This window comes from Phaenicophaeus curvirostris, chromosome 1 (genome assembly GCF_032191515.1).
Source record: "Phaenicophaeus curvirostris isolate KB17595 chromosome 1, BPBGC_Pcur_1.0, whole genome shotgun sequence".
NCBI classification, from domain to species: Eukaryota; Metazoa; Chordata; class Aves; order Cuculiformes; family Cuculidae; genus Phaenicophaeus; species Phaenicophaeus curvirostris.
The window spans coordinates 178,545,499-178,567,248 of record NC_091392.1 but is presented as its reverse complement, the minus strand read 5'-3'; the positions used below and the strand labels follow the sequence as shown (position 1 = coordinate 178,567,248).

Below are 21,750 nucleotides of genomic sequence, written 5' to 3'. Positions count from 1 at the left end.
CAATATTGTGGGTGCTGAACCCTTGGCTTTCCAGTTACATCTGATTTCATTGTGGATGCCATGAAAATGAAGTTTTACCTTCTCTTTTTTACCCTGTTTATCTGGATTCAACAGAAGCATGTCTTTGCTCTCCCAAGGTAAATTCCTAATAGTGCTACTGGGCTTTTATTGTGTGATGAACAGTATAGGGTAAGTATTGAGGCCAAACAACTCCAAGTTGCTTAAGAAAACATTTGGCAAAGGCTGACATTTATTTATTGCTCTTATAATTGGATATGTGGCTCAATTTAATGTATAGATGGTGGAGGAAATAAAATTATTCTAAGTCTTCTTTGCACCCATAAATCCTATGTTTTTAATCATGTTAAAACTATTCTTTTCCGTCTAAGTGCAAATCAATTCTGTTCATTCAGTGCTTTTGAATGCCAATAAAGGGCATTCTGAAACTTAATGGGAAAAAATAATTCGCTTCATTTGCCTTAAAACAAGACCTTAAACGAATTACTTCTTGAGGTAGAAAGAGAAACCATTTCAGAAAGTGCTAACAATCTGTTTTCTTTCTAAAGCAGCTTTTACGATTGTTTTTGCAGTCATAAATCATTTTTGAATAACCATTTGGTATTTGTACAACGTTTCAGAAGCAGATTTATTGTTAACCTATCGATAAACTTCAGAAATGCCCTGAAACCAAGTTCTTTCTTAAAACATGAGAACATATGTCAGAGATGAAGACAGGCATGTACAGCTGGTTTAAAAACCCAAAATGTTTTAACAGGTAGAACTAAAAGGATAAGTCACTCTTGGTGATATTAAGCAAGCTGAACAACCTACAGAAATCATGATTAAACACAGCCTGCTCCTAGGTCTGAAACATCTACACAAATAATAGTGAATTACGCCTCACAGCCCCTCTGTGACTCCCCACCACGAAGTGGCAGACCCGTGATAGCTGAGCACCTTTTGAGTTCACGGCTTAAAAACAGGATCATTCATCTCCGTTTGTGTTGCAATTGTATTTTGTTGTGGATTGTTACAGAGGTGCGAGGGTTAAAGCAAGGGGACAGATAAACAAGTTTTTAGGTGAAGCTCTGTGCTACCTGAAGGTTCATTTATTTCATGTTTGAATGAAAAACTGAATATCTGACCTTTACAGAACAATATGACATTTCCCACTGCAAAGCATGTGTCTAACTCTCTCAGCCTCAGTCATGAAAATGGCTAAAATAATGTCTCAAAGGTGATATATTGTATCTGACTTTTTACTTTTATTTGAGTACTTGGAGGATTTAACAATCATATATTAAATCTTCCCTTTGCAAGGTTATAGTATTTCATCTGTTAATACTCCCGGTGGTAAACATAACTACAAATGGAAGGGAAGAACTTGGACCAGCTTGCTTAACAAGATTTATAGATTCACTGCTACCTATCACCTGTCCAGTACACCATACTCATTTGAAATATTTATGCAACAAAAGGTGGGATACAAGTACACACCAACCTCCTCACTACAATACTCTTAGGCTGTGGGAATCATAGGGTGAAACCAGATGCAGTGGCACTTTTCTGGTCTCTCCTGAGAAAATACTAGAGATATGAGAAGACAAACTCACTTTTAAAGTAGCCCAAACTAGAAGCTGTTGAGTGCACTTGCCTAAAGAAATAGGCAAACTGCCAACCTTGCCTGTCCCTGATGGGTTTTTGATGCTCTGTCAAATAATGGTAGAGGCGAAAATAGCCCAAAAGTAGACCTGGTTGCCAGATGCTGCCAGGTCTCTGCTTGAAATCCATCACCACAAGCTGTGACAATCATTATGCAGCTTGAAAACAGCAGCCTTGGGAGCCCTGCCTGTTTTCTTTTCAGGACAGTCTTTGCAGACAGGGCTGGCAGGACTTCCACCGTCCTTGGTTTATGCACTGCCACCAACTGCACAAGATTAGAGGGCTGAGAACTACCTCAGCCCAGAAAACAAATAGGGACCTGTCATTCCCCTGAGTCTCCTCCTTCTACACACACAAATTATTTTAATTATCTATTCAATGCCATTTTGAGCTACCTGGCTTGCAGGGCACTGAAGATCAGGGCTGGACTGCAATGCAAAGCGGTATTTTTCTCATTCCAGAAAGTAAATTTCATTTCTGCATCCTGTAGTGGGGTCAGGCATGGAGTAGTTGGGAAGCATCATATCTTGTACAGCGTATCCAGACCATGGATTTCATGTAGAAGGGGAACATAAGTTACTGGGCAAAGAGGGGGAGGATGGTGGTATAGACCATGGTGGTATAGACCAGAAACTATACCTGGCAGAGGGACAGAAATGAGGAGATCAGGAAAACTAGACTGTTGCTGTTGGGATGGACACAACATGCAAAAGTTATGAGGAAAGACTCCCTTTATTGTTATTACAAGCTCTTTTATATCTTTTTAAGACTATGTGTCTATATATAGTTGGTGCAACCAAGGAGCAACAGTTCATGATTAGATGATTTTTCCTCTCTTGTAACTTCAATAAGCTTTCTCTACTTGCAGTCTGGCAGCTCCTTTATCTTGTTTACTCAGCTCTTCTCGGGACGTTCCAGCCTCTTCATGGATACACGGGTATCTGCTCAAGGTCAATGTCAAACTTGCATTCCGCTCCCTCGGGCCAGCCAACGTCTCCCACACTAGACTGGAGTAGGAATAATGATGGTAGCAGCCCATGAACATCTACAAAACATCATGTTTGGCTTTTTGTAGGATGCTGGGGTGGTTCATGTCTCTGCTGAACAGTGACTGAGAAACCCACGTGAGAACAGGAGAGCCTGGTCCAAGCTAGTTTTCCACTGGTGCTGCTGCATGCTGGATTACCTGAGGCTGGAAGTTGTTGTGCTGGTGCCAGCTCCCAGGAGCAGCCTCAGAGTTCACCAGCAGATACTGAACCAAATCGCTGCAACGCCTCTTTCATGGATTCTTCTGATTGGCAGAAGAAGAGGATGGAACACAGCTCAGCATCTTCACTATTCTTTGAGTTCATGGCAACCAAGCCAGGGAAGATGAGAAATGCCAAGCCTGCTTCTCTACTTTTGCATGACCTAAATTTGTTCCAAGTACTTATTTTTATCTAAATACCTTTGTTTTTCAGAGATCAAGTTTTGTGGGCTCTCCCACAAACAGATGAACAGGTTGAAGGCCTTCAGGATTTACTGAACACCACTGAGGTAAACAGTTACCACTGTCTCTCTGATCTCTAGGCCAAATTCTTCCCTCAAGTGTCCTAAGAGAAAGTTTTAGCTTACTTCCATTCACCATTCATTTGTCCTAATACAACAACTCAGCAAATGCTTGGTTTTAATTTGTTTGACCCTTCTGATTATATGAGGAGACCTCTGCTTCACAATGTCATAGAAGGGAGCTCTATCAGAGCTCAGATATTTCCAATTGATTTTCTATACTGAGGCGCTGAAAAACTGGCAAAGCACCAACACACAGTAAGTAGAAACACTTTTGCTAGAGAACCACAGCACTGTAGACCAATGCAGTCTTGACTTATGTGACTTGCACAGCATTGAAAATGAGGACTGTATCTTTGTGGTATTTTTATTAAATCAGCATTTAGAAGATAAAAATCTCCTAAGCAATACTTTTTTTTTTAAAAAAAGTTACTTTTATCTAGCATTAAAGCAGAGAGTATTTAAGTGTAATGAAGCATCTCTTCCTTTTCAAAGGCATTTTTCAAGGTGTAACCATTACCTCAACATAGATTACCAGATGACTGAGGATGCATCTCAGATGACTGAGAGCTTTTAACAGTGCCTGCACCCAGTCTTTCTCTGTCTTTCTTGGCTCCTATACATTTTATGTCCACCCTGAAATCCTACTTGTCTTCTGCTCTCCTTTCTAGTATCTTCTGATCCTTTGCTCCAGTTCATACAAACTTTGATAAGCTTCTGTGCTGTTTTCTACCTCCACATGCCAGCTCACATATCCATCTCCTTTGCTGTACCAAAATAAGTCTTCCCTCTTCCATCACCAGTGTCATTCTTCAGGGGCCCCAAGAAGCTATGAAGAACAACTGCAACAGATTCAGTGCAGAGAGAGCATGTGGTGGTTTCTACAGAGTCACTTATACGAATATATAAACTGAACATTTTTCAAGGGTTATAAACTACCCATTTTTTTCCCCTGTAGCTATAAATTGTGCAAATTATAGGAAGAAAATGGAAAGGGAATGGAAGAAGGAAAGGGGAACAGAAAGGGAAGGGAAAAAGGAAGACTTAAACAGTACCTTCCAACAAGTTTTGATGGCTACAATCCATCAAAAAAAGAGAAACAACTGAAAACTAGCATCTTAGAAGAAGAATTATCTGGCTAATTATAGGTGGTACTCCTGCAAAAGCTGGAAAGCAAAATCCTCAGAGAGGAAATGTTTTGTTCTTACACCACACACACACAGTGCGTGAAGCATCCATCAGAAGACCCAGACACAGGAGCACCTGTTACAGCCTTTTGTAGCTGTCCCTAGGGCCATACTAACCATTGCTGGTGATAGGCAGAGAGACCAATAATCATATGCATTATCCAAGTTTCCCATTCACCCCCATTCATTGCTCCTCTGACACGTGAACTGTGTCAATCCAGAGTTCTTTAGCTTTCCTTGCTTTCCATTCAAAGAATCTCTACGCTAAAGGATCTGAACTGGCATGCTAGCCAGGTCATCAGGGAAATCGATGCTGGGGAGCTAAGCATCCAGCTTGCTTCTTGGATGGCTTCTGCAAACAAGTCTAAGCGATGAGCTGCTGTCATTATCTTGCCAATAACATCTGCAATGGCTACACTGAGACTAGCTCAGCCATTTGTATAGCACCTTGCAGTAACATACCCAGGAACAAAATGTTTTACCATTTATTGTTCCAAAGTCTTGATTAAAAGCATGGAAGAGTTTTTTGTATAAATTTGCAGACATGTTCTCTCTGAGAAATAGTGAGGTAAACAGCTGATACACGCCTGGAAACATGGTGCCCTAAGTTGAATATAATATTCCTGGTGCAACTGCATCAGAAAGGAAAAAAATAATTCCTATTGACTCTACCCTGTACCTCTTCAAAAATATATCCAGGAATTATGTTGACCTGTTTCACTTTGTAAATTCATGGCTAATTTTCTGTTCACTGTCAGTCCTAGATCTTCTGGCAGTATTGCTTCTGAAATTTCAGTGTTTTATTGAATATGTTGGCTTCTGATTTTATTATTGTAAAAGATCTAATTTTACCAAGAATGATCTTATTTTCTTGTTTTCCTCCCACTTCTAATCTCTATATTGCTACTTCGACTTGACTTATATTCAGACCCCTTCTGACATTTATTTCCTCCCTGATCAAAGTAATCAGTGAATACAATAACTACAAAGACTGGTATGATCTTCATTAATTCTCCAAATACCCTCAGGGAAAATAACTCTCAGCAAGCTTGAAAACATGTAACATAATAACCAGCTAAATGTATGCATTATACTATCTCAGAAAAGGTTATGTTCCTGTCTTTGTTCCTGATTTACGAATTTATGTGCAGAAGTCACTATAAACAATTCTTAAATACACACATTTCATTTCCAGCAGCAGTAGAATGTTATAACATAACACAGGGAGTATTAAACTGCTTGAGTAGTGCCTTAAATTGAAAACATATGCCTTGATCATTTTCAAATTACTTATTAAATGTCAGTAAGAATATTTTTCTTTCCTCAGTCAAAACAAGAAAATGTTTTTGGAAACTTTGCAGGTCATTCTCTGGCAACCTGTTGTAGTTGAAAACATCAAGAAGGATGAAGAAGTCCACTTCTATGTCAGGGCATCCAGCGTAAATAGCATAAAATCTCAGTTATGGCGACTGTCTGTCCAACACAGGTATGTGGGTTTTATTTGTTGCCATGAAAGTTTCCGTGAAGTTGTTTGTCATTTATTTAACAGGAGGTTTTGCTCTCTCTTTTTCAGAGTCTTAATAGGAGATGTTCAAGGACTTATTGAAAAACAGACTGTCAATGACACAGTCAATCCACGCAGCTCATCATCATATTATGAAAACTACCATTCGATGAAAGAAGTAAGACATTTTTGTAACAACTCTCTGTAGATTCAAGGGGTGAAATTTGTCTCATGGTTGAGAATGGAGATAGGGCAAGAAATCATCAACAGGTAAGTAATTATCGTTGTGTTGCTCAGCCACCGAGAGTTATATTTACTGTAATAGAGAAAGAAAGAAGTACCAGACAAAATCTCTCACACATGCACTGCATCAAACTGCCATTCAAATGCAGTCAATACAGAAGCAAAATGAGGTTGCAGAACAACATATATGTGTTTAAAACACAACATTAATAACAACTTAACTAGATAGAACTAGAGAGGAATGGCAGGTCTATACTTGGACTGAGTTGTGACTGTATCTTACTGTTTGTTTTAAGAGAAATGACAGTCAGGGAAGGCGTAAGTGTGCTGAATTGCTAGTTTTTCTTTCCCATCAGCTAAAAAGGCAGGATTTAAGTCTAGACCATTTTTCAAGGATGAAGGAAAACAAACAGGAGAAGATCTGTTTACTAACTTCATCCTTGCAGATATATCATTGGATGGAAGAAGTAGTGAAAGGCCATTCTGATCTCCTCCAGAAAATATATATTGGATCATCATATGAAAAACGACCACTTTATATTCTGAAGGTACAGCTGTGACTTACTGCAAAAACTTTCCAAGTACTAATGTAAGCAGGTGATGGGATTTGGCCATAACACTTTCTCACATCTATACTTCTACACATATTTTTTGTGGCTTTTCAGAAGTCTCTTAAGTTCTTCTAGTAAGGTGCATTACCTTTGTAAAGGCATTTTACCATATTAGGCATGAAATACTCGCATGGTGGATACCCTCCACTGTTGGCTATGAAACCAATTTAGTCTGTTGCACTGTGTACTTGGTGATCTACTCTCTTGTCCCCAGGTTTTGCTGCAGTCTTGGTGTCTATGTTAGGAGCTTGGTGGTGGTAGTCTGAATAGGGCTCTCTGCCTGCATGTGAATATAACTGAAAGCAGTATCCTAGCCCAGGAACAGTCTAAGCTCTCCCTACAAGTCAAATGCTTCTTCTTTTGTCTTGGTTGCCCTTATCACTTCTGCTTTTATGTGGCATGCATTAAAACAGGGACATTTTAATACAATTTCTCTTTTGTCAGCTTTCTAAAAGCCAGGAAAGATCCAAAAGTGCCATATGGATTGATTGTGGCATCCACGCTAGAGAATGGATTTCTCCTGCTTTTTGCCTGTGGTTCATAGGACACGTGAGTAGATCACATCTAAGCAAAGCAAAGCAAAGCATCTTGATGCCATCTACCTTCTCTGTTCAATTGCACTCTAAGCTCCATAATGACTTAATCCATTAACTTTCACAGCACGAATAAATGAAGCATAGGTCTGAGCTGCATATGTAGTGGTGAGTTTGTGTGTCAGTCAATGGAGGTATGAGAGTGGAAGAGAAAGTCATATGGATCAAATGCAAAAGAGCTCAGATGTATTCTTGAGCATGAAAGCAACTTTTCAAAGTATTTGCAGCAAATTCAAGTGACTTTTACAGCTATGAATGGTCAGGGATGGAGGCCATGCTAGAAAAAGCAAGTACTTGGTAATCTACTAAGGCTATGTTTATACTGTCACATAGATTCAAGAAATGATCTTGGCTCTAGGTCATGCAGCAGATGATGGGTCATGCTTATACTATTCCAGCTGACAGTGCCTGCAGTAAACCAGAGTGAGCTCAAGCTCTGTGTGCCTACCTAGGGCAATAGGCACCCCACAGACATGGCATAGCTCCGCACCAGCATGTACACCAGCAGTCTCTACTTAGCACTTGCCATGATGTGTCACCTGCTGCTGTGTCTACGGCTACCACTCCTTTGCCTCCTGCTTCTGTGTTTTCTGTTTGTACTCCTGCCTTCTTCTGGATTTGCCTAATTCAGAGAATAAGGCCGCATAAGCCACCATCCCTACTAGAGATACTCTAATTTCAGACCTCCAGAACATGACAAGCAACTGCCAGCCACATGCATAGTACCAGTCTATGGAAACTAGTAAATCACTGATGAGATGGGACTGTAGTACGGGCTTAGCTCAACCAGTCTTGATATGCAGCCCGAGGCTGATGTTCACATCTTATTTTTAATATTTTTAGTATCTACACTGCTCTTGATAGTGAACAAAGGTACACCAAAGATAGAACATTCATGGTGTTCACCCAGATCTTAATATATGTTGCCTTGGTCTTTGGGAATTTAAGACATCTCTGCTCAACTCATCATGCTGAGCTGCTGCCTCAATTCTTGGTATTGACCAAGAAAAGGCTCCTAAGGCAGATGAGGTTGCCCAGCTTGCTCAGTTAATGTCCTGAGATATTATTTATTGATACTTTTTCACAAAAGTGAAGTTCACAGTAAAAACAAGCTAAATGAGACTGGGACTTCACAATCAGCAGGACTGTAGCCAGAGAAACAACATAGATGAGTCCTTGAAACACAAAGTATGGTTTGGTTGTGATGGAGCTAAATGATGATGATAATAATAAGAATCACAGAATCACAGAATAACCAGGTTGGAAGAGACCCACCGGATCACCGAGTCCAACCATTCCTACCAAACACTAAACCATATCCCTCAGCACCTCGTCCACCCGTGCCTTAAACACCTCCAGGGAAGGTGACTCAACCACCTCCCTGGGCAGCCTGTTCCAGTGCCCAATGACCCTTTCTGTAAAGAATTTTTTCCTAACGTCTAGCCTAAACCTCCCCTGGCAGAGCTTGAGGCCATTCCCTCTTGTCCTGTCCCCTGTCACTTGGGAGAAGAGGCCAGCACCCTCCTCTCTACAACCTCCTTTCAGGTAGTTGTAGAGAGCAATGAGGTCTCCCCTCAGCCTCCTCTTCTCCAGGCTAAACAACCCCAGCTCTCTCAGCCGCTCCTCATAAGGCCTGTTCTCCAGCCCTTTCACCAGCTTTGTTGCTCTTCTCTGGACTCGCTCCAGAGCCTCAACATCCTTCTTGTGGTGAGGGGCCCAGAACTGAACACAGTATTCGAGGAGCGGTCTCACCAGTGCCAAGTACAGAGGGAGGATAACCTCCCTGGACCTGCTGGTCACGCCGTTTCTGATACAAGCCAAGATGCCATTGGCCTTCTTGGCCACCTGGGCGCACTGCTGGCTCATGTTCAGTCGGCTGTCAACCAACACCCCCAGGTCCCTCTCCTCCAGGCAGCTTTCTAGACAGACTTCTCCCAGTCTGTAGCACTGCACAGGGTTGTTGTGCCCCAAGTGCAGGACCCGGCATTTGGCCTTGTTAAACCTCATGCCATTGGACTCTGCCCAGCGGTCCAGCCTGTTCAGATCCCTTTGCAGAGCCTCCCAACCCTCCAGCAGATCGACTGAAATGTGTTTACTTCTGTTTTCACTCACAACTATAAAACATCAATAACTGTAACATTTGAAAGGAGATTGCAGGAGTCAGGGACAGGCACAGCTGACTGTACTCTGTGACCCATTGATAATCCCAGCCTTCAAGGTTCCCTCGGAAAGAAATGCATTTGCCCTTTTTATGCTGCTCCAAATAATTACCAGCTGTGCTATTCACTTTCCCAGTGACATGTCCCTACAGCATTTCTCAAAAGTACCAAGCTGAACATTTAAGTTCTTCATCCCCCTGGTCTAATCTACGTGTTTTAAATTTGATTTTTATTTCTGTATCACTTCATGAAGTAACATTTTAAAATCTGACATTAACACGCATCTGCACACACACATTAAAATCACTATCTCTCTAGCAAATCCTAGGCATTCTTTATAATGGGTTCACTATCATTTATTTTTGCTGTTAAGATTGTAGAAAGATTGACATTTCTCATTTAGTCAGAGAAAGTCCATTGCCTGAGGAAAACTAGAAAGGATTTAAAATGAAAGAAGGTGTTTTAAGTAAACCATAAAGGAAAAAAAATGTATATGATTAAGGGCTTAGTCTATTATAATACTAACAAAGCCACTTATCTAGGTTAAAATTTATCCCTGTGAAACGGATTGACAACCAGGTTAGGCATTACTAAAGCCTTCAAAACAGGCTGTGAGGCAAAATTAGCAACGTAGATCTTACTGGTTCCGTGCATACAAGTGAACTCACCATGCAACCAGAAGAAATCATGTTATGTTATCTCAGGAGCTTCATACTGAACTTCAAACTCCTTATGAGCTGTCACTGGCTACAGCCAGTTGAAATGATACTTGTTATTTTTTAGGTTTACTTTATTTTATGCTACTTTTTTCTGGTGTTTTGGGTGGGAGGGAGGGTTCTTTTCATTTATACAAGCAGCAAAAGCTCAAATCTTCCTATTAATAGCATTCAACTGTATCTCATGACCACCTGTTAACATTAAAGGCCTGCAGTGTATCTAATTGACTGTATGATTTTGATTCCAAGCCTCTCCCTGGCACTTCTAACCAAAGAGCTTCCTTACTATTTAGCAGTTCCTGTGATGTGATGCACATCTACCAGGAGGTAGACTGGTCTGATAATTGCACAATTATTTTACATATACCATCAGATGTCTTTCTAGGAAGGTAAGAAAACCATTACTACAAATGCTTTTAATAAGTTTCTCCTGTGCTTTATAGGCAATCCAAGTGCGTGAGAGAGATCAAACCATGACAACACTTCTGGAACACTTCAATTTCTATGTCATGCCTGTGATTAATGTGGATGGCTATGAGTACACGTGGACTCACTCCTCTGTATGTAGAGGTTTTTTTACAGGCTGTACAATGTACTGATATGCTGTTTATGGGAACTACCAGTTCGCATGTTTAGGGTGTCATTTCCATCCCGTAACTGCATACCCCAAACTCTTGATCTCTGCTTGGAATTTCTGCATCTTCTGCCCTATTTACACCACACTAAATATTGCAACTAATTGGTATTTGACTGACAGTACCTTTGTGTCTTCCAAGCTGCTGGAAATACATTTGGAAATGATAGAATCTCACACTGGGATAGTAATACTTCCAGATGTCAGGGAACACTTGTGTCAGCCTTCAGCAGGAAGTTTACAAGTTGAACAGTGTGCTCCATCAGATAGACCACAGCCAATAATTCACTTCTTCCTCCTGCAAGTAGCCCTGTTCCCTGCATACTTTTTGTTTTAGTTAAATGAAGGTACAAAAAATATCTTTTGTCCAGGATTTTATTTATTGGTTGGAAATTCTGAGTTGTTCTTTGATTTTTAGATCTTTCCATCATGGTCTTTTTTTTTTAAAATAAGTCTTCTCTACTCTTACTCATTTGATCTTCAGCCCATGTTGGGAATGTTATACACATATATCTCAGCAGCTCCATACCAAATTTCCAACTTCTCATGTGCTGTCAGCAATGGCTACACAACGGCTGGCCTTAAAACTCCCCAAATTCACATACCTGGCCAAACAGCTTGTACTCTCCTCTCCTTCCACAAAGCAAAACCATTGAAATCAAACCACAGGTGACCACCTCTTATCCGACCCAACATTTCCTTTCACCATCCAGCCTCACTGGCAATCAGATTATGGTTATATAATCTTTCTTGGTCTTTTGCCTCTTCATTGGCACATGACCTGTAGAAGCAAAATCTGGAAGTCAAATTTAACTAATAACTGAAATAGTGCCATCGTTTCTCTGATCTTTTTCCCTAAACGTGGTTCTTGTGTCACTGTTCATAGAACCGGCTGTGGAGAAAGAGCCGTTCATCGCATGGCAACAGCAAGTGCATCGGTACTGATATGAACAGGAATTTTGATGCACACTGGTGTGGTATGACATCATTTCCTTCTTATTGTACTCCTGCCTCAATTGTAGCCTTTAAAATTCTTAATTTTGAAAACATTTTCTTATACCATTTCATGAAATGATATAAAGAGAAATGCAGCTGAATAACTTCCATGAAGCAGTGAACAACTCTCTGAACTGAAGCACTTTTTTTTTTTGGGACCCGGAATTTTTCCTCTCCAGACACGACACCAGGGACCAACCGCTTCCCAGAATGATGACAAGACCAATGGGGACCAGGATCCAGATACAGTCCCTTGCCTCACACCATAGCACATTAGGTGCAGTCTGTGGGGAGAAGGAGGAAAGAGGGAAGAGGAGCACTTGCAATTTCACCTGATGTTTGTTGCATAGCCCAGTTGAGTAGATGCTTCACTGCATCATATGAACTGATCACCCAGTCATCCATCAGTAATGCCTGGCTGACTAGGATTTCTTGGCTCTCAGTGCTTGTTGTCAAGGCTGTACCACATTTATTTACCTACAGACACTTCAGTACCTGACAGGTTTTCAACAGTCTGCAGAAAAGCTGTCTTAAAATTTACCCTATAGATCAGATCTGGCTTCACTCAGTACTAACACAAATGTCTGGTATGGCTTTCAGTTATTTTAGTCTAGTGCTAAACTGGGAATAAAGATGTTTATTTACTATCCATGGTGATTTTATGAGGAATACATTGTTTCAGGCACAAAAGTTATAAAGCTGGGGAGCAAATACATAGATTTAAAAGTAATATTCAGTATAAATATGTCATAGAACAGAAGTTGGAGAAATCTGAAGAAAAAACATGATACAGATATTAGTTTCAGGGAAAAGTTATACAATATATTCCACTTTACTTGTCACACACTTTTGGTAGTGAACAACTCCTGAAGCAGAGAAGTTATTTTACTCTACAAAGAGCAGAAGAATACAAGTGGATTAGAAAGTGCTTCTTCCCTAAAAAAGTCTTTGGACAAAATGTACACCTTCCTAACAGGGAAAAAGCAGAACATCCTTCTTTAGTAAACAGGGAAATATTCATGCTGTTTTCAGCCATCCTATGTTCCTCTCTTTGATATGCTTGAAAACATAGAAGAGAGAAGCCTCGGCACCTTGCAGGGTCTTTGGAGAGAAAAACCTCCACATCAATCTAAGCGCATCAGATACATCTTTGCTTATCAGTTGATGGCAATGGTTGAACAGATTTGATCTATTAACTGGAGAATTTCCATTATTGCTGTAGCTGTGCAAAACACCAAGAGTTCAACAGGATGCTCAGAAGAACCAAGCTGGAGTTTTACCATGTTATAATAATGTTGTAATTGTTATTAACTGTGTCAGTTGAATACAATAACACGTTTGTGTTCATGGGCAATGACCACAATTCAATGGGAACCTGCAATTTAATCTCTACTCACTTTTAAACAGAGAAGAGTTCTTGCCAGGGCTGCTAAATGCTCAGACTTCCATTGGCTTTGGATTTGCTTGTGAATACACCACAGAATACCAGGATTTATAATTATTCATTTAATCAGAGCTATAATGACGCATTCATCTGCTCTTCCTCTTCAGATGCTCAGATAAACTGTTTGAACAGGTACAAAGCCTTCATGTTTTTACATTAAAAGCAAAGCATACTAAATGTACTGATACATTATGCTTTTTATACAAATACAGAGCAAAATTACTCTACTAAAATCAACACTCTCTGTGGAACTAAATTTGACTGGAACCCACCTTACCCATGTTTTCCATATTGTTTCCTTTGCTGGTTGTTCTCAGTATGACCAAGGACTTAGGAAAGCTGACAGAATATTAACTCAAGACTGCCAGCAAACAGATCCTTCACCGTCAGTTGCTCACTTCAATGGAAAACACTAAGGCATAGAACTTAACATTCTCATTTTGCTGCTTTTGCATGATTTCACATAGACGCCAGGAATTGTTTGTATTTTCACATACACGTATTTTCATGGACCGCCTGTGAGATCCCCCTTAATTTAGCAACATTAAGAATTATACATAGATCCCAGAACATAAAACGTACCACAGCCCTCTCTGCTCCAGTACCCTTGTTTCTGACCTCCCAGCCTGCATCTCCCAAACTCAGTGTCTCTGTCCATACTTCTCCCCCACAGCCTGCTCTCTTCCCCATGTTACTTCTTTAGCCTGGAGAAGAGGAGGCTGAGGGGAGACCTCATTGCTCTCTACAACTACCTGAAAGGAGGTTGTGGAGAGGAGGGTGCTGGCCTCTTCTCCCAAGTGACAGGGAACAGGACAAGAAGGAATGGCCTCAAGCTCCACCAGGGGAGGTTCAGGCTGGACATTAAGAAAAATTTTTCATGGAAAGGGTCATTGGGCACTGGAACAGGCTGCCCAGGGAGGTGGTTGAGTCACCTTCCCTGGAGGTGTTTAAGGGACGGATGGACAAGATGCTGAGGGGCATGGTTTAGTGTTTGATAGAAATGGTTGGACTTGATGATCCAGTGGGTCTTTTCCAACCTGGTGATTCTATGATTCTATTTGGTCTTATTCCAAAGATAGCAAAAATGGTGAATCCTATTTGTCTCCTTGGTAACTTGTTCCAGTTCTGACTAGTTTTCCTCATCCTTAGAAACTTTAATTTTGATTTTTGTTTCTCCAGCTTCCAATCGGCAGTTTGCTTTCTCTTGAGATTAAATAATTACTTAGAATTGCCTTTTCCCTGTAGTACTTAAAGATTTTAAGAAGGGATCTCACAATCTTGTTCTTGATGAATTAAAATGGAGCATGCTCATCCTCTCCACTAAGACTTTTTAATCCAGTCTTTGAATATTTTTTTTTCTTCACCTTCTCCAATTTTTTTCAAGAGAATAGTAGGTGAGAAGTTCTAGTAGGCTCACACTGATTTCTGCAAGCATGTAAGTTTTTTTCCATAGCATGGCAGAATCCATGATTTCCTATCCATTAGCATCATAGTCTGTTCTTGCATTAGATGAGCAGAAATGCAGGAGGGAAGAAGTTAGGGAGTAATGCTGTGTGCTCTTTATTACAGGGAAAGGAGCATCTTCCTATGAGTGTCATGAGACATACTGTGGACCATACCCAGAGTCTGAGCCTGAAGTGAAAGCAGTGGCTCGCTTTATCAGAGATCACAAAGACATCATTAAAGCCTACATAACCATGCACTCTTACTCCCAGCTGGTATTGTTTCCATATTCTTACACTACAGACAAAAGCAAAGACCATGATGAGCTGGTAAGCCTTCCCATCTCCTCAAGTTTCACATTTATTTCAGAAGTTCTTACCCTACTTGCTTAGGCTTGTAATGAGGAAGTCACAGTGCTCTGAAGTCCAAGAATTAGGAAACTAGATTTCTATTGATGTTCTTAAGAACTTAAAGAAGTCGAGCTCAGCAAACATCTTCTGAAGACTATGTAAACTGAAAACAGTTATTCCAGATTGATAGCACATCATTAACTCTGATACTTCTAAGCTGTTTCTAAAAGAACAAGAGTATTGTTTTTTCGGACACCTTGAACAGATGTTTGTGCAAATTCCTGATTATGCTGTATGGTTTACACAAACTCTGAAACTGCTTGGGTACGTAATCAAAAAATACCCTCCACATACCTGAGCAATGAGATATTCTGGAGGACACTTACTATTTCTGTTAGTGTGTTTTACAAGGTATACCTATTTAAAATGGTCCTAATGGTAGGATGGAAAACCTATCCTGCTTAAGTAGAATTTTACGTGCTTGAGCCACCAGATCACATGGTAAAAGCTCTCCTAGAAGACAGGCAGAGTTCAAAATAGAAAAAGTAGCTGCTGCTTTTTCCCACTGACCAGAAAACTCTGGGTTTGTCTGTATCTGGAAAGGATATCTAGACTAAAATAGGAGAGTAACTAAGCAATAAGAGTTCATGACCAGCTTAGTAATACTTTTCTTATGTAAAGACATTATCCCCTAGAACAAAGAATTCCCTTTCTTGTTCCCACTTCTGCTGTTTTCTAGGCTCCAAGTGTTGAGGCAATGAACTCTTTTATTTGCAGCAAGGGTTCCTGCCTAGCAGTAAGAAAGGAGCAGAAATCATGTAAACACGATCAGATAGCAGGTTTGCAGGCTTTGGGATTTGTCATATGGGAAGACAGATCGTGTCTGAGGTGGGCAAGTAATTTCATGTTACATAACATAAAGACAGGGAGTAAGAGAGCTTATAAAGATGAGGGACTGGCATTCGCACATACTGCTGTCAATTTGATTGCTTTTTAAACTGAAGCATCTCCTATGTCACATAACATTTTATTTTTAAAAAATCCATATTTTAAAAGCACTATTATATTAAAAAAAATGCACAGATAAGAGAACAGCAAAAAGTGCACAATTAATGCATTAGAAGCATCCTATTTTGTTAGACAAAATGCCAGGCAGCTCAATGTATTTTTAGTGGTAACTAGTGCCAGTTACCGATTTCCTCTGAAGAGGAAATGAAAAAAATTCAGTAATGTCATTAAGGAACAAACTAATCCCAAGCAACATATATTCTTATGCTGTCTTGGTAACTGTTTAATTCACTGAAACTGCATGAAAAAAATATGTAGTTGTAAGTAAACACTAGTAATGCATTTTTTACTCCCTCCTTGTAAAGCAGAAAGACATGTGCTGATTCTGGGCATTTAAGTCTTCATCATGCCTTAAGAGCAGAATTTGCTCAATGAGAATCTTTTTCTACTGTTTTTGTCAATACCACATGAATCAAGAATGACAAATATTGCAGCAGAAAATGAAAAATATGACATGAACATGAACAAATGGTTTGATGACAGTTTGGTGCCTGAAGTGGGTGGTAGTGTCCCATCTATATTTTTTATCTAGCAGAAATGCAATCTATAGCATGATCACAGAGAACTTTAACCACATTCTGTGGCTTTTCTAGAGCTTTTAAGAAAAGTATTTAACTAGTGCAAGATCCAGAGCACAATGTAAATAATTCATAACTGCATAAATATTAACTACTATCACAAGGCTATAAAGCTAATAATGCTTTATTTACTTTCAGGAAAGTCTGGCAAAGAAAGCAGCTAAAGCTATAAAGAGGACAACAAGGAAAACCTATAGACCTGGTCCTGGTGCACAAACAATTTGTAAGTATGATTTTTACTACAACAGGCATGATAGCATGTCTTTGCTAGCATCAGAAGACAGCTTTTGAACAGAAAACTGGAGCTCTGGTTTTAGGTAACTGTTATCTATTTTCCATTCCTCACGCAGATTTAGCTCCTGGAGGGTCAGATGACTGGGCTTATGATCTTGGCATTAAATATTCTTTTACCATTGAGCTTCGGGACACGGGAACTTATGGATTTTTGCTTCCTCCTCAAGAAATTAAACCAACTTGCATAGAAGCACTTTCTGCAGTCAAAGAGATAGCTCAACATGTTCTTCAAAATCTGTGATGTTAAGCATAATTTATCCCAGCATAACTGCATTTACTTAGCTCAAACAATAATAAAAAACCTTGCTGCTTTACTACAATTTTTGATATATAGGAAAAAAAACCATAATGACTGCACTCCCTATACTTCATTTTAGATTAGTCTTTTCAACCATACTTGTATACCTATACCTACACCTACAACAGTAGTCCAGTCCATTACATATTTATATATATAGTGCACAATATAAGGGGAAAATAGCATAGATAAACTTATGTCTCTCTAGATGGTGGGAACACGGGGTGATGTAGCATTGAATGGGCCTCTGATTGACATACAGCATGCTGGTCAGACCCCATCCGTAGAAGAGATTTCCTGATTTCAGTCATTTGAGCTACTATAGAGTTTTCTTGTAGAAGAACCACTTTTTTCATCCTTTCCACTGTCAAAAAGAAAGGATGTTCACATAAGAAATTCTTGGTGCACATTTAAATAAAGGCAAGGACACATGGGTGGCCAAATCACCAATACCAAGTGGAAGCTGCCCGCAGGCTCCTCCACTACAATTAGCTGGCAAAGTTTATTTATCCAGCAGCAAGGGGTTTGTGCAGAAGAACATAGGCCCAAAGGCCAGGCTGCACATGCAGCACAGTGTGGGACCAGCCTGGGTCTACTCAGGTTCACCTGGATCACCAGCTCCTCCACGTACAGTCATCTCCTGGTCAGGACCAACATAAGTCTAAAGACAAGCTGTCATCATGCTGCCACGCTCAGGAAATGTGAAAATGGTGCTGAAGATGAGATCCAGAAAGAAACTCTATCTGGAGGAGACAGATGCCATCCAGAGGGATCTTGGCAGAAATAAAGACTTGGCCGATGTGAAACTCGTGAGGTTCAATAAAGCCATGTGCAAGGTCCTGCACATGGGTTTGGGCAGCACCTGATAACAATTCAAGAGAAGTCTCTGGTGACTTCAAGAAGGGTAACATTGTCCCCATTTTTAAAAAGGGTAGAAAAGACAACCCTGAGAACTACCAGCCTGTCAGCCTCACCTGTGCCTGGGAAGATCATGGAACAGATCCTCTTAGAAGCTATGCTAAAGCACATGGAGGACGGCGAGGTGATTCGAGGCAGCCAGCACAGCTTCACCAGGGGGCAAGTCCTGCATGACCAACTCAGTGTCTTTCTGTGATGGGGTAACTGAAGTAGTGCATACAGGAAAATCAATGAATGTGATCTATCTAGACATCTGTAAATACTTTGACATGGTCCCCCACAATACCCTTTTCTCTAAATTGGAGAGATACAGATTTGATGGGTGGACAGTTAGGTGGATAAGAAATGGGTTGGATAGTCATATTCAGAGAGTAGCGGTCAACGGCTCAGTGTCCACATGGAGACCCATAACAAGTGGTGTCCCTCATGGGTCTGTACTGGGATCAGTGCTGTTTAATATCTTCATCAACGATATTGACAGTGAGATTGAGTGCATCCTCGGCAAGTTTGCAGATGACACTAAGCTGAGTAGTGTCCCTTTTGTATTCATAGAATCATAGAATAGTTTGGATTGGAAGGGACCTTAAAGATCACCCAGTTCTGACCACCCTGCCATGGGAACGAACACCTCCCACCAGATCAGGCTGCCCAAGGCCCCATCCAGTCTGGCCTTGAACACTTCCAGGGATGGGGCAGCCACAACAACCCTGGGCAACCTGTGCCAGTACCTCACCACTCTCATGGTGAAGAATTTCATTCTTATGTCTAGTCTATATCTGACCCTCTCCATTTTATACCCATTACCCCTCATCCTACAACAACAAGCCATTGTAAACAGTCCCTCCACACCTTTCTTGTAGTCCCCTCAGTTACTGGAAGGTTGCTTCGTTTGTTCCTTGTTTCAACTAGTAAACAAGCTAAACTCCTGTTACAGTCACAATCTTACTAACTGCAAGCCGACCAAGATTTGTTGCTTAAACTCATTTATTCCCTTAACACAGAATCATAGATTCACTAGGTTGGAAAAGACCTCTTAAATCATCAAATGCAACCATTCCTATCAAATACTATACCATGCCCCTCAGCACCTCATCTACCCGTCTTTTAAATACCTCTGGGGATGGTGAGTCAACCACCTGCCTCAGCAGCCTGTTCCAGTGCCCAATGATCCTTTCTGTGAAAAACTTTTTCCTGATATCCAGCCTAAACCTCCCCTGGCGGAGCTTGAGGCCATTCCCTCTTGTCCTGTCCCCTGTCACTTGGGAGAAGAGGCCAGCACCCTCCTCTCCACAACCTCCTTTCAGGTAGTTGTAGAGAGCAATGAGGTCTCCCCTCAGCATCCTCTTCTCCAGGCTAAACAACTCGAGCTCTCTCAGCCGTTCCTCATAAGACTTATTCTTCATCCCCTTCACCAGCTTCATTGCTTTTCTCTGTTCACGCTCCAGAGCCTCAACATCCTTCTTGTGGAGAGGGGCCCAGAACTGAACACAGGATTCAAGGAGCGGTCTCGCCAGTGCCGAGTACAGAGGGAGGATAACCTCCCTGGACCTGCTGGTCACGCCATTTGTGATCCAAGCCAAGATGCCATTGGCCTTCTTGGCCACCTGGGCACACTGCTGGATCATGTTCAGTCAGCTGTCAACCAACATCCCCAGGTCCTTCTCCTCTGGACAGGTTTCTAGCCACTCTTCCCCTAGCCTGTAGCATTCCACAAGGTTATTGTGCCCCAAAACATAATGATTTGGGGCGTGTCCAGAGAAGAGGAATGAAGCATGTGAAGGGGCTGGAAACCAAGTCTTACAAGGAGGAGTGGCTGAGAGAGCTGGGGCTGTTAGCCTGGAGAAGAGGAGGCTGAGGGGAGACCTTATTTCTGTCTACAACTACCTAAAAGGAAATTGTGGAGAGGAGGGAGCTGGTCTTTTCTTCCAGGGTGAGGGTGAGAGGGAACAGGGACAGGGTGAGAGGGAATGGCCTCAAGCTCTGCCAGGGGAGGTTTAGGCTGGACATTAGGAAAAAATTTTTCACGGAAAGGGTCATTGGTCACTGGCAGAGGCTGCCCAGGGAGGTGATTGAGTCCCCTTCCCTGGAGGTGTTTAAGGCACGGGTGGACGAGGTGCTAAGGGGAATGGTTTAGTGTTTGATAGGAATGATTGGACCCGATGATCCGGTGGGTCTTTTCCAATCTAGTGATTCTATGATTTATTCCTTCCTCCCCCCAGCACCTCAGCCACAGGCCGATATCCCGGCCTGGCAGAGCCTCTGCCTCGGCAGAAGCGCCCGGGCCACCCCCGAGGCCCCGCACGGAGGAGCTGGCGGCCGCGGGGCGAAGGGGAAGCATGCGCCGCTCTCCGCCCTTAACCAACATGGCGGCGCCAGCACTTCCGCCCGGCCCCACCACCGCCTCCTCCTCCTCTGCCCTCGGTTTGCCCTCCCCTACTTCCGGGAGTCCCGCGCGCGGGGCGGCGCGAGGGCTGCCGGGAAGGGGGCGCGGTGGCGGTTACCCATCGTCCCTGGCGCGCGGGGGCCGGGCGGGAGCGGCGGCGCTGCGGGAGCGGGGGGGGCGCTCCCCCGCCTGCCTCTCTGTGTCGTTCCGCGCTCAGGCCCGGGAGGACGGACTCCTCCCTCGCCCCCTCCCACCCTCTCCGCCCCGGGAGGCGGCGGAGGAGGCGGCGGGGAGCAGCGCGGCAGCGGAAGGAGCAGGTGAGTGCGGCGGCGGCGCGGCCCGGCCGGGAGAAGGAGGGGGAGGAGGCCGGGCCGGGAGGGGGCGGGGCAGGCCCGGACCCCGCTCCTTTACTCTCTCTGGGGTCAGGGCAGGGCCGCAGCCTCTGCCTCCTGCAGCCTTGGAGTTTCCCTGCTCCTTGGGGTTGTTTGGGTTTTTTTTCTCCCGCTTTCTGGGAGTAAAATTGTTTGATGCGCTCCGAGGAGCTGCTCGTTTCGCTCCTATGAATAGTCATCGTTGTTTCTTGAGATAGAGGCTGCAGCCAATTCCCATCTCTTCCAGAATTGCTAGGCTGGGGACGTTGGGTTAATATTAGGGATAGTCCGCTTAGGTCCTGACCTTTGTCTTCTTTGCTGGGTTCTTGTTCCACCACTGATTTCTTGTTGACCGTTTGAAGAGCAGATTGTGGCAGATAGTGGGTTAGCGACCTATTAAGGGCCCTTGCTCTGGTGGTGAAATACATTTTGTCTGTCCAGACGGGAGTGGACAGACTCAGCCTGTGAACTAAATGTACCTTAGAACTGCAGAAGTGTGGTTATACGTGGCTGTGGCTGAGATAATGTGCCTGCTTCTTAGCATGTTTGCTTGAGTGTGACAGCACGCTAAGGTGGTGATCCAGTTTACCGATTGGAGGTAATATGTATCTAACAAACCGGGGAGGAAGGCTAAGTGAGCTTGGATCTGTCCGAACCACTGCTTAGACTGTCCCTTAGTCGGGTAGAACATCATCTTCGAGTATGAGGACTTTATTAGACAAGTTACGGCATACTGTATACTTTCTTTTA

General features: G+C 42.3%; 2 protein-coding genes across 6 annotated transcripts in view; both read left to right on the top strand.

The window, feature by feature from the left end:
* On the top strand, positions 1–17,347 carry CPB2 (carboxypeptidase B2). Its single transcript, XM_069881172.1, has 11 exons — positions 1–137; positions 3,123–3,198; positions 5,759–5,883; positions 5,971–6,079; positions 6,591–6,692; positions 7,200–7,304; positions 10,667–10,783; positions 11,744–11,834; positions 14,867–15,069; positions 16,875–16,959; positions 17,087–17,347. Exons 1-11 carry the CDS (start codon positions 61–63, stop codon positions 17,269–17,271), a joined length of 1,275 nt encoding a protein of 424 aa, XP_069737273.1. The 5' UTR covers positions 1–60; the 3' UTR covers positions 17,272–17,347.
* Positions 17,348–20,749: 3,402 nt separating this feature from the next.
* ZC3H13 (zinc finger CCCH-type containing 13) overlaps positions 20,750–21,750 on the top strand; it is a 45,486-nt gene continuing 44,485 nt past the window's right edge. For 2 of the 5 annotated variants that reach the window (XM_069881214.1, XM_069881195.1), the window contains exon 1: positions 20,807–20,946. The gene's annotated coding sequence lies outside the window, so the exon portion shown is untranslated. Of the gene's footprint in view, positions 20,947–21,750 lie in introns of all 5 variants that reach the window. The other 3 variants (XM_069881238.1, XM_069881205.1, XM_069881222.1) reach the window with 3 other exon arrangements.